This window comes from Leuciscus leuciscus (assembly GCF_965113295.1).
Source record: "Leuciscus leuciscus genome assembly, contig: HAP1_SCAFFOLD_859, whole genome shotgun sequence".
In the NCBI taxonomy this organism is placed as follows: Eukaryota; Metazoa; Chordata; class Actinopteri; order Cypriniformes; family Leuciscidae; genus Leuciscus; species Leuciscus leuciscus.
The window spans coordinates 5,124-18,238 of record NW_028117881.1 but is presented as its reverse complement, the minus strand read 5'-3'; the positions used below and the strand labels follow the sequence as shown (position 1 = coordinate 18,238).

The 13,115-nt window shown below is 36.2% G+C and overlaps 2 protein-coding genes and 1 long non-coding RNA gene across 4 annotated transcripts; all 3 read right to left on the bottom strand.

The window, feature by feature from the left end:
• Window positions 1–380: 380 nt before the first annotated feature.
• Window positions 381–3,661, bottom strand: LOC309492032 (SH3 domain-binding protein 5 homolog). Its single transcript, XM_082191043.1, has 4 exons — window positions 3,025–3,661; window positions 2,413–2,475; window positions 1,023–1,151; window positions 381–890 (listed from the first exon to the last, which is right to left on the bottom strand). Exons 1-4 carry the CDS (start codon window positions 3,238–3,240, stop codon window positions 480–482), a joined length of 819 nt encoding a protein of 272 aa, XP_082047169.1. The 5' UTR covers window positions 3,241–3,661; the 3' UTR covers window positions 381–479.
• A 241-nt stretch (window positions 3,662–3,902) lies between these two features.
• LOC309492031 (alpha-1,3-mannosyl-glycoprotein 2-beta-N-acetylglucosaminyltransferase-like) lies at window positions 3,903–11,696 on the bottom strand. Its single transcript, XM_082191042.1, has 3 exons — window positions 11,458–11,696; window positions 9,183–10,124; window positions 3,903–5,070 (listed from the first exon to the last, which is right to left on the bottom strand). The coding sequence occupies exons 2-3, from the start codon at window positions 9,834–9,836 to the stop codon at window positions 4,372–4,374; spliced, it is 1,353 nt and encodes a 450-aa protein (XP_082047168.1). The 5' UTR covers window positions 9,837–10,124; window positions 11,458–11,696; the 3' UTR covers window positions 3,903–4,371.
• On the bottom strand, window positions 5,077–9,176 carry LOC309492033. Of its 2 annotated transcripts, none has more exons than XR_014203409.1 (3): window positions 7,770–9,176; window positions 5,588–6,288; window positions 5,077–5,553 (listed from the first exon to the last, which is right to left on the bottom strand). It is a non-coding gene; the product is annotated as an uncharacterized lncRNA (long non-coding RNA). The 2 variants fall into 2 exon arrangements; XR_014203410.1 differs by having other exon boundaries at window positions 5,077–6,288; window positions 7,770–8,699; window positions 8,759–9,176.
• Window positions 11,697–13,115: the final 1,419 nt, after the last annotated feature.

The following is a 13,115-nucleotide window of genomic DNA, read 5'->3' as shown; positions in this document are numbered from 1 at the left end:
TCCTATTTGTAGTGGAGATGAGTGGTACCCGGTGGGGTCTTCTGCTGTTGTAGCCCATCCGCCTCAAGGTTGTGCGTGTTGTGGCTTCACAAATGCTTTGCTGCATACCTCGGTTGTAATGAGTGGTTATTTCAGTCAAAGTTGCTCTTCTATCAGCTTGAATCAGTCAGCCCATTCTCCTCTGACCTCTAGCATCAACAAGGCATTTTCGCCCACAGGACTGCCGCATACTGGATGTTTTTCCCTTTTCACACCATTCTTTGTAAACCCTAGAAATGGTTGTGCGTGAAAATCCCAGTAACTGAGCAGATTGTGAAATACTCAGACCGGCCCGTCTGGCACCAACAACCATGCCACGCTCAAAATTGCTTAAATCACCTTTCTTTCCCATTCTGACATTCAGTTTGGAGTTCAGGAGATTGTCTTGACCAGGACCACACCCCTAAATGCATTGAAGCAACTGCCATGTGATTGGTTGATTAGATAATTGCATTAATGAGAAATTGAACAGGTGTTCCTAATAATCCTTTAGGTGAGTGTATATATATATACACATACATACACAAACACACACACACACACACGTATGTACTTGCAAAATTATGCAGAATGCTGTTATGATACATGATTCTGTCAAGTCGACTCCGTAAGAAAACATGCTCAAAGTTCAAGGTTAGAGATTTATCTGCTTGATACCACTTGATAAGAGAAGCTGAGGGAAAGTGGCATACCTTTGATGTAGCATGATTCAACATCTCTTGCCAGGTTGGATCCAGCGTCTTGACCGCAGTGAGGCCCTGTTCAGCCACATGGACCATCTCTCGAGCAGCCGAGTGCATGGACACCGCTCTCTCAAAGCTGAGCGCGGCTTTCTGGGTCTCCTGCTGGGCCTAAGAAGAGTGAAACCAACCATAATGTATTGAAGAGACAATAGGATTTTATCAGGTGAAGGTTGTGAGGACAGCCGTTGGAACACAGGCCTTTTCCAGAAGGCTAAACAGAGAGAGTGTGTGCCCGGGTACCTCCTTTGCTTTCCTGCGTGCCTCATAGTAAGGCCTGGCCTTCTCGATGCAGGACCCCAGTTCTGAACTTTTGGCCTTGAGTTTAAGCACAGATTCGTTCATTATCCTCCTGTGGCTGGACCGAAACTCCTGACAACAAAAATAGACGCATACCATTCACAACAAGTTAATAATAAAATAAAGTGTGTGTATCAAGCAAGATCAGTTGTTACTGTTAATCTTGTTTGGCATCCAAGAGAGGGAAAATCATAATTGTATCTGCTTTATATAGGGTGGTTATTATAGGTAATTAAGATTAAACCATAAAATAAACATTTTTGTTACTTGAAATAAAATAAATGTTAACTGAAATAAAATATTTTAAAAAAAATAGATAAACAATTTATTTCAGCTAGTTGCAAAGGCAACATTTCCCATTTTCATTTAGTTTATCTTGACGTACTAAAACTGATATAAAATTAATCAAAACTATATAGACATATATAAATAAGACAAATTAAAGGGGTACATTAAAATTACTAAAACTTTAACATTAAAATTAAAACAAAATATAAAAATAAAACCTAACTCAGAATATTAATAAAACTATGATTGCATCTCAATGATACTAAAATAACACTATGTGTTGCTTAATGTTTAATAATCAAGCTAGGCTAGTAGCAGAAAGGTTGCCGAGTGGATCCCAAGTATAGTCTAAAACCTGAGATTATAATCATGTACACTCGTTCTTGATTAAAAGTGTCAAGCTTTTAGTGCCGCAGTTCACTCTGACTTGGCCAGAAAGCATATTTGTGAGAAATCAAGATAAATAAAAACGCGACATGAAATACAACCCATATCCATTTTGTTATCGCATTCACATTCTGACTGTGATCAGACTAATAGAGTTACGGTCTGGAGATGATCAACTCATTGAAGAAAGTACACAGATTGTTTTTTTGGGTGAGTAATAGAGTCCCATGAACTTGCAGCCGTGCACAGAAGACCATCCAAAGTCAGGATTTTCATTAATCATTTTTCATTAATTAATAATAATGTATTAATATAATAATAATAAAACATCCAATTTTGGTTTCTTTTTTGCCAAATCCTATCGTATACCCCCAGAACACTAGGAATATACAGCATTGCTGCATGGGACCATTCTGTTGCTTGTTTTTTTAAAGCTTAATGCTGGTCAATATTATGGATGAGCACGAGCGGTAAATTTTCTCCTTTTGTTGTCCGAAAAACAACAGTATACTGCATTACAAGAACACCAGGGTGAGTAGCCAAAATGATGACCTTTTTTTTTTAGGGTGAACTATGCCATTCAAAGAACAAAACCGTTCCAAATGTCTCAGAAGTAAGGAACCATTTCCCCCCAAAAGCATTCTGAACTTCCACATACTTGGAGTTCCAGTTCCATCTTGTTGATCTCCTCGCTGGCCTCATTCAGGCGCTCCAGTTCCTCCTAGACACAGAAACACAGCAGATGACAGTCGCACAACGGTTAATGATCTTCAGTGTTGATGGTTCAATTCAAAATAAGGGTGACCCAGAAACCGAAGATTTTTTGAGATTATAATAACTTCATTAAAATACATTTGGTAAAACTTTATAATAACTAACATTATTATTATTATGCCCAAAGTGGTGATGATGAATCTATGAAGCAAAGGGAATATAAAGAATATATAATATAACAGGTGATTTTATGACATAATAATGAAAATAGTAATAATAAAGAACAAACATGTTTGTCTAAATGTTTGATTGATAGTGCACATAGAAACAGAAATGTCAAGATTGTTTTGATTTACATTCATAACTTAACGTCCACGAACTTCAAATCTGTTAAACATATAATATTTGTTAATTAATAAAGAATTTGCTAAAGAGATACAAGATATTTAACAGCTTGCTCGTGGACGGCTTGGTTTTGGATCAAAACGTTTTAAAAAATAGTAATAAATAACTTCAATAAACAGTGTTGTATCAGAACTTTCACATGTCAGATTACCTGTATTCTGGGATCCAGTTCCTCCTCGGTGAGTGAGTTTTCATCTGGACATGTTGATCTCTCGCAGTCTTTCCTCTCCATCTCCGTTTCCTCGGATTCTCCATCAGCTTCTCTGCCGTCCTCAGTCACCTCCTCCTCCGTCTCATTTCCTCCTCTCTCCTCCACTGAAGTTGCTCCTGAACCCGCAGGACTTTCACGCAAAGCCGCTGGATCCATTTACAGGCCTCTTCAGATATCCGAGATCAAATGTTGCCGATTAACAAGGCGCAAACTATCAAATCGAAAGCGAAAAAGAGAGGTAACTTAACGTCCCTTGTCTATATTTTAAATGTCTTTGCCTTTCTTCATTTCTATGGTAACTTAGTTTAGCTTTCTCGCTACTGCAAATGACTATCAGGAAATAAATAAACCGGATTGACGAGTTTAAAAGTTCCATGAAAGGTAATATGGAGATTACATGACCAAAAACCGTCTAAAGTCCATTAATTTATCACAAATTTACCCCATGGCTAACATCGAACTGCTTCCACCATTCAATAATTCGAAATGAGATACTCAAGTGAGGTAAATAGAAAACGCGAAACCAAACCTTTTAGGACTTTCTGGGCTACTGTAGTCAACGTTATGTAACATGCGTGTAACGTAATAGCGTGGGTGCGCATTTACGAGTCTTTTGTGTGGCTAATAATAATCATTTTTATTTATTTATTTTTTATAAAAAATGAGGTATTAGATTAAATTTAACAAAACATTTATTTTCCTCTCAAAAATTCCAGTATAAGTAAAACACAAACCATAATGTGGTTTTTCTCAATATATTCCAATCACAATGCTATGAACCATACACATGATTTAATAATAAAGACAGTACACAGAAGTGAATCAAAACACCCAATATTTAAAGGCACTTAGAACAGTATTCACAGTTTTTAAAAAATAAGTGTTACTTTTTTAATCATATTTTACCATCATTTTCAGTTCCTAAACAAATATGCTTTGTGTGATAAATGTATAACTGGTCAGGATAAGATTTAAGTCTATCAGTTTAATGAAGCGACTAAAAGTTCTCACGTAAATCCTAGTTGACATTATATACACAAATAATGAAACCTGAGGAAAACGTCTGAGTGATCAATTAATCTGTTATTGTCTTTGGTATCATCTTATCTTCGTCCTGAAACCCCTCTGGAAGTTTTTCCATCATAAAGCAGCACAATGGAATTTTAAGACAATTACTCTCATGAATGATGTGAAGGAAATAATGGTAACAGATAACATGCTATATTATTTTCATGTATTTTGCACCTTAAAAAAAGAAGAAATATTGTGATGTAGGCACAGCCCACCTCAACTCCAGCTTGGATCATATTGACTCCAACCAGCAGGTGGAGCTAAATAGACTCTCTTTCCACGAAAAAGGAAACTAACTGCACCTCTATACCCAGCTCGTGGGACTCCTGACTTCAGGTCGTCCATTACGCCAAGATTGCGAGCCAATGTTTTAAAACGATCTGGACTTGAATACTGCACCCGAAATGGGCCAGACCCAGACAGTTTCCCACTCTGCAAATCTTCCACGGTGACAACCGGAGCACCGTAAACCTCCTTCTCAAAGCTCTCATCATATTTATTCTTTTCTAAATAAGACAGGTCCATTTTTGTAAAAGGCACAAATTCAGTATTGAGCTTGATAAAGCGGAGGTACTTGTCATAAAACTGCCCCAAACTCACACCCTTCCTGCCAAATGTTAAAGTCCTGGAAATTTCTGGCCTGATGCAGGACCTGTCTCTGCGTTGATCGGGGTGCCGCATCCAGTCATCCCAAAATGAGGCCGGCCATTTTGGCTCAAGCTCTGCCCATAGGTCCTTTGTGAGCATCCAGCCCAAGCCTGGGAAAAAATCTGTCCTGTACAACAGGCTCGCTTTTCCAGGGTCCACAAATCCTTCCCTGCCATTGTCATTCCAGGCAGACACGCACCACAGAGTTGGGTCTGATTTTAAAATTGGATGAAGCGATCTGAAGTACTCGAAAAAATCAGAGGCCACCTGGTGTAAAAAAGATCAAACATACCATCAACAAAATAAAATGTGAATTCACCCCCAAAATGATACACAAAAGGAGACACTCTGAACATTGTGCTGAAGCTTTCAAGCTTCAAAAAAAGGATGCAAAAAGCATCTATAAAAGTATTATAATGTGGTCCCTACGGCTAAATGCCAAGTCTTCTGTAGTTAACCAATGGCTTTGTGTCAGAATCAAGATGAAATTTAGCTAATTATTCACTGAAAATTTTCTCCTCCAGTGAACTGATTCTATTAGACACTAATCCATTAAACTATTAGATACTTCTCCTGATACTAATAGAACAGCTATTAACATTTTCAGTGAATAACAACGTATAAATACATATAAATATATGTGTGTGTGTATCAAAACCTTTTATCAAAGTTATACATGAATTTTGAACAATACCCGTTCTTGTCTTAGGACAACTTTAACTTTTTTGAGCCACTTCAAATGTTGACTGACTACTATATATCAGAGGTGGGGGACTCGAGTCACATGACTTGACTCGAGTCGGACTTAAGTCACATGACTTGACTCGAGTCGGACTTAAGTCGCAAATTTTAGGACTTCAGACTTGCTTGACAAATATTTATAAAAGACTTGACTTGGACTTTATATTCATGACTTGACTCGGACTTGAGTTAAATGACTCGAAATAACTTGTATTCTGTTTAATAAATATCTGTTTTTGAACGCACCGCAACCTAACCACGTGACGCAGCAGGCAAGCAGAGACTGCTAACAGGCTTGTTCGACTTGAACTGGCGCTGCACAGACTAGGGGTGAAACGGTACATGTATTCGTATTGAACCGAAACGGTACGGGCGTCACGGTTAGTGCATGAATTTGCACGGTATAAAAATAAATAACACTCAAGTGTAAATTAATTAATGTAATGTGGAACTACTGTTAGATACGCGGGTTCTTAACGGTCACGTAATCTGTCCCGCCTTAGCTCTGTGGCTATAATGAACAGGCTGCGACTGCGAGGGCGATGTCAAGATTGCAATGCTGAAATATGTTGCGGGTGTGGGTGTGTGTGTGAGAGACATTGGCGCGATCGAACAGTGGAAACATAAAAACATACTCTGTCATTTAGTTCATACAGAACATCATTCAAACTGCAAAGTGTTTACTTATATTTGTGTACACTCGCAATAAAACACAACCTTGAGCTTTTGTCAATTACGGAAGCCCTGAACCGCAACGTAAAAAAAAAAAATTATGTAAAAAAAAAAAAAAAAAAGTAAAAAAAAAAAAAAAAAAATTATGTAAAAAAAAAAAAAATGCTATCATTTCGAGATTAAAGTCGAAATGTTTCGAGATTAAAGTCGAAATGTTTCGAGATTAAAGTCGAAATGTTTCGAGATTAAAGTCGAAATGTTTCGAGATTAAAGTCGAAATCTTTCGAGATTAAAGTCGAAATCTTTCGAGAATAAAGTCTTCCGTAGAAGTTGTGTGTGTGCTTGCCGTTATTTCACATTGCCGCACAGGCATTCATGCGTGTGCGTGTGTGTAAATACATGCGCTTGTGAAGTCGAACTGCCGTCTATAATAGACAGACACCGTACGTTCTGGATACATTTTAAGTGCATCATTCTGTATCCAATCATTTGGCCGGATCCCGTGATTTCCTCAAATATAATAACCACTGGTGGTTGAGGAAAGATTCCCTGAAATGATTGTAAAGCGCTTTTAAGTGTAGGCCTACAGTAGACATATGAAAGCGCTATATAAATGCCTCATTCATGCATTCATTCATTCATTCATAAAGCTGGATATCTTGATCCAGTCTGACAGTATATTTTATAAAGTCCTATAGCCTAATGTCATGTTGTAGAATATCCCTTTGTTGAAAAGCCCAGATAAAAGTAAAAAGCTATTATTTTGTATAGATCCAGTTCACACACACACACACACACACACACGCACACGCATGTGCGGCAATGTGAAATAACGGCAAGCACACACACAACTTCTACGGAAGACTTTATTCTCGAAAGATTTCGACTTTAATCTCGAAAGATTTCGACTTTAATCTCGAAACATTTCGACTTTAATCTCGAAACATTTCGACTTTAATCTCGAAACATTTCGACTTTAATCTCGAAACATTTCGACTTTAATCTCGAAACATTTCGACTTTAATCTCGAAACATTTCGACTTTAATCTCGAAACATTTCGACTTTAATCTCGAAACATTTCGACTTTAATCTCGAAACATTTCGACTTTAATCTCGAAACATTTCGACTTTAATCTCGAAACATTTCGACTTTAATCTCGAAACATTTCGACTTTAATCTCGAAACATTTCGACTTTAATCTCGAAACATTTCGACTTTAATCTCGAAACATTTCGACTTTAATCTCGAAACATTTCGACTTTAATCTCGAAACATTTCGACTTTAATCTCGAAACATTTCGACTTTAATCTCGAAACATTTCGACTTTAATCTCGAAACATTTCGACTTTAATCTCGAAACATTTCGACTTTAATCTCGAAACATTTCGACTTTAATCTCGAAACATTTCGACTTTAATCTCGAAATGATAGCATTTTTTTTTTTTTTACATAATTTTTTTTTTTTTTTTTTACTTTTTTTTTTTTTTTTTTACATAATTTTTTTTTTTTACGTTGCGGTTCAGGGCTTCCGTAGTCAATAAACTGTAAACTTTTTTTTTTTTGCAATCGTACACTGTCTAATAATTGGTCTTCAGTGTTTGAGTGAAAAGCCTATGGATAGTTTTTGGGGACGCACATAAAAGATTGTAGGCCTATACACCTTCACACACACACAAATAAAAAAATTCATACAAGACTTGCGAACCCAACCATGCATCCACAAATAAACAAAACAAAACAAACAGAAAAATTAATAAAAACCTCGAACTTGCAAGCACAACCATGCACATGCAAACAAACAATACACTCTTCACTCATACAGATGCACACACATTCACTCACAAATATGAATCACACTCAAATCATCTCTCTCTCTCTCTCCCCCCACACACACACACACACGAAAATAAAAAAAAGTCAAACTCAACCATGCACATGCAAACAATACACTCTTCACTCATACATATGCACTCACATCCACTCACTTTAATCATACTAAATCAAATAATCTCTCTTTCTCTTTCCTTAAAAAAAAAAAAAAAAGGAAATATCTAACTTGAGGATATATATGTTCATGTTCCATGAAGGGGATGCTTGTTTGAAGAATGCCATTTGGTGGCATAGAAACCATTATACTTGCATTGATTAATACTTTTTAATGGTCTTCTGCAATGTTTGAGGCATATTTCGGTACAGCAGCTGTTTCAATATTTTACATGCTTTTATGTTGGCCTAATTTCAGTTACATTTTAGGCTATGTAGTTTTACATTTTATTTATTTTTAGATTGTTATTGTATTAACAACTCAGCTGTATGTGGAGTCCTTTTGAGTAGAAATGCATATTGCAATTTTTTTTGTTGCAAATAAAAATCCCATAGTCCGTAACTACTACAGTTTTAACTTATTTTAATATATAAATTCAGTTAAATCATCAAACATTTGTATGACTTGCCAGTGACTTGCTTAACCCAAGCTACGACTTGACTTGCTTGACATAAAGCAGTTACTTGAATTGCTTTTCACAAAATTGACTTGGACTTGCTTGAGACTTGAAGGTTAAGACTTGAGACTTACTTGTGACTTGCACATGTGTGACTTACTCCCACCTCTGCTATATATATATATATATATATATATATATATATATACACACATATGACTTGGAGGTATATATAAACATACATACATAAAGTGTGCACACACGTACAAAGCTATTTTATGACTCCACAAGATTTTACATATAGTGCATGAGTCTTAGCAATCATTTTCAAGATACTTTTTTATGCTTTTACAGTTTTATTGAAGCTTGAAAAATTCAGTCTCCTTTCGCTGTAATTGCATGGTAAAAAAAAAAAAATTAGCCTTAAAACAAAATTCCCTTGTGTATCATCTTTGAATTTTGGGTGAACTGTTCCTTTAATGATAGACTTTATACACACAACATGCATTAAAAGGAATTTACCTCCAGATCATCCTCCACAAGGACAACCGTTGAGTACGAAAAGGTGTTGAAAACCTGGTTGAGCGCCCAACGGTAATGCCGCGAGATTTTGTAGTAACCCTGGAACTTCTTATGCTGTGCGGGTACTGAGATATCTGAAAGATCAGGCTGTTTGATATGGGTCAGCTGACTGCCATACGAGGCGATCACATCAGATGTTTCTGCGTGTCCGCAGTCTTGGCTCACTATGATTGGGTAGAGCTCGGCCGACGGTCGGTGCTCAATGAGTTTGTCAAGACAGCGTTTCACTGTCACACGATTACAAGCAATGACTAAAATAGGGATGACCACCGGAGATGAATGTTCTACATTTTGATTGGCAGCTGTCACACCGCCTTTGTTCTCCCAAACTGACCACTGGTTCTGGATTTGCAATAGGATCTTCCTCTGCGATTCAAGTTCAGCTTCAAATGCATCAGCTACGCGCATCACCTCTTTCATTATATTTGCGAACTTGCCTCCTTCGGCTCCGTCCCCAGTTTTACCAGGTTCCCCATGGCTGTCCAGAGACCCTTGACTGGAGGGGCGTCTCATGAAGACAAAAATAAGAATGACATTCCAAGCTACAAATATGAAAGCACCAAAAATGATAAGAGAACTTCTCTTGGGGAGCATGGCCTGATGCGTGATGGGACAGAGGATTCAGGAAGGAAGAAATGGATGGATATATAAAGCGGGCATGTAGAACAGGAAGGTTTGATGGATGGATGGCCAAGAAGAGCCTTGTAGATCTTTGAATTTTTTTTCACATGCTACGCATGATATTTTTCGGTCAGTTGTCACAAAAATAAAAGAACTTTGTAACATTAAACTAACAGAAGGTGAAAATAAGACATATTCCAGGTTTCAGGATTGTGATATAGATGTTACGGTCCAAAGTGGCACAGTTACTTTCAGCAGAGCCTGTAAAATAAGCAAGATAAACAGAGACAAGGTCACATGTAATGTTTGCCAACTGTTCAGAATCAGTATATTAAATTCAAGTTTTACAACCAAACAGCTGAGAAAGCTTCAGTATTTTTCTCATTTGAATCACTTTTGCATACAAGTGTGAATGTTACAAACAACAGATTAGAATGGAAAAAAGTCCACTTCTTTTGCATTTCACTGGTGCACAATTTGAGTGGATTTGTTCTGTGTACATAACGTTTCATTTAATGCAAAACACTTAATTTAGTCAAGGTGGTCTATCTTTTTTTATAGTTATGTGTAGCATAGTTTTTATTTACAACGTGGTACATTTTCACCTTCCACACATTAGCCTATTCACTGAAATCTCAAATGACGTGTGGTACACGTTTTTATTTATTTATTTTACTTATTTTTTATTTTGAATATTATTCAAATCTCCTTATACAGCAATTACTTCCACTCAGAAACAATATCCTGTACAAGGGATACACGTTATTTTAGTATCAATAAGATATAGTTTTTAATAATATTTTGAATTTGTATTATTTTCATATATTTATATTAAGTTTTCGTGATTTGTGTTTTAGTGAGTTTTAAGACATGTCTATGTAGTTTTTACTTTGGTTTTTTGTTCTTTTACTACATCGAGTTAAATTAAATGAAAATGAGAAAAATGATCAGTGTTGTTCTGATAATCCATGAATTAGAGTATTTTATATGAAGCCATGACAGTGGTGTCCTGCAGTGTAATCCTATTTTAAACATTTTGTATAATTATTATACACTATGTTCTATGAGTATGATTTCATATTAATTGAGAGACTACATCATATATTTGTGCTTCAAAATCTGTTATTTAACTGCTGCTAATTTGACTGCTACTTCGTTTAAATAAATATTTAAATAGTTAACGTGTGATTTAAAATGATGGAAAATAAATTGTGACTTGTTAGAGCATATACGTAAGCTAAATTAAACCTAATGTATTTGTCAACTACATTATGAGAATGTATCATGATACAGTACACCTTTTAATTATACTAAGATCAGTTTCAAAATGCATTAAAGTTGTTGTTTAATTAGTCACTGTTATTGGTTGAATATGTATTTCGAAATGTACCTTCCCATTGTATAGTATGTGCAAATGGTAACGCAACATTATCAAGCAGGCTCGTCCGTCGATCAATAATCTCACCTGTAGCTCATCCAGAACTCCCTCAACCACAACCGTTTAACAGTAACTAAACCAACCTGTTTATCACCCATGAGAGATGAGTTTAAGCAACACAATGATGCGTAAAAAATGCCAACATATCTGACTTACACGAGTCAACGCGCACTCATACTCTGTCATGTTTCCCGTCTGCATACACTCATATTTCCGTCGCTTCAAAGATTATGTCCAATTTCAACTAATCCAAGTCATTTATTTGACTCTGGTGTGGATTAGACGTTGAATAATCCTTCATTTGAAGCGCAGTAAACTTCCTTCGCGTATACCCTTCAAGCTTCGCTCAAGAATGTAATAGAGTTCTTGACTTGACTTCCGGGTGGCGTCATTTTTAGGAAGTCCCTCCCTCTTCTGTGTTTACCTTAATGAAGAGATACGTGTACATAAAACGCATTTCCTTTGTGTCCATGAAAGGTGAAAGGTTAGAGAAAAGGTTTTGACCTCTGGATATGCGTTGCTGTATAAGGCGTCATGGTTTTTATGCTGATCCCGCGAAATTTATTAGCAGTGTCTCTGGTGACCGAGGATCTTATTACAAGAGCAACCAGAGGTGGAAAACAGGTGGCCTCCTCAATTAGAAAAGCATATGTGCCCGACTTAAATCGGTACTTGTGAATTTTTATAAATCATGGAATCGTCCCACAGTCACTGTAAACCTGGATATGTCAACTGTGAGATGATATGGAGTTGACCTGTAAAGTCAAGAAGATAATAGAAGCAACTCCCCTGTTGAGCCACATTCATTTTGTCTAGAGTAGCCTAGTATTTGTACACAAAAACAGGAGAAATGGCATTGTTGAAGGATTGATTGATTAATGGCATGCAAATGGAACTCACATTCATATAGCATAACTTGCATTTATATAATATATATGCATTGCAAATATCATTTGGAAATGTATTGGTCAAAAGGTGAATGCTGTGGTCTTGTTTCAAGAGAGAATTGGAGTCTGAGACTCCATTTAGTCTTGTTTCTTAATAATGAACTTTAATTTTGCTTAATAGTTATACACATATAGCATGCTGTGACTCTTATAATAAAGTTTGCTACAATGTTGTCAGCAGTCTCACAATCATCCTTCCGGAAAATCACAGGAGCACACTAACAAGTGTTAACTGTTAACAAGTGGCCTATTTATTAATAGACACAAAGTCAAACATGCACACTGTAAAAAATTATATGATTAATAAGTTATGACAACATATGTTTTTACATTGAACATTTTACATTTCATCAAAATACGTTAAGCAATTTTCAACAATAATTTATAAGTTATACAAGATTCAACTTATTCAAGTCAGTTTAATGTAATTTAAGTTTAAATGACTTAAGTTGATTGTACTTTACAAAAAAATTAAATAAGCAACTTTTTTTTACAACTTCTTTATCCTTAAGGGAAAAGTATGGTGCAAAAACAGTGGCAAAGGTATAAATTGTATAAAACACTGCAGTATATCCCACAAAACTGAAGTGCATTGAAAGAACATATCTATCTATCTATCTATCTATCATGCATGAAAGTGCATTTGTGTGAAGTGTGTGTCATGTGGTCTATAGCAGAAGACTCATTCCCCAGGTTCAGCTCCTTGATCTTCATGATGTTCAGAGGTGCATTTGACACACCCACTCAACTTATCACACTACAAAAGAAGAAGATAGTATTGTTATAGTATTATAGCCATCATCATTGCATAAAGCATGCTAAAAGCAGTCATTTCTTAAACTCTTGTAGCCTATATAATTCATTAAA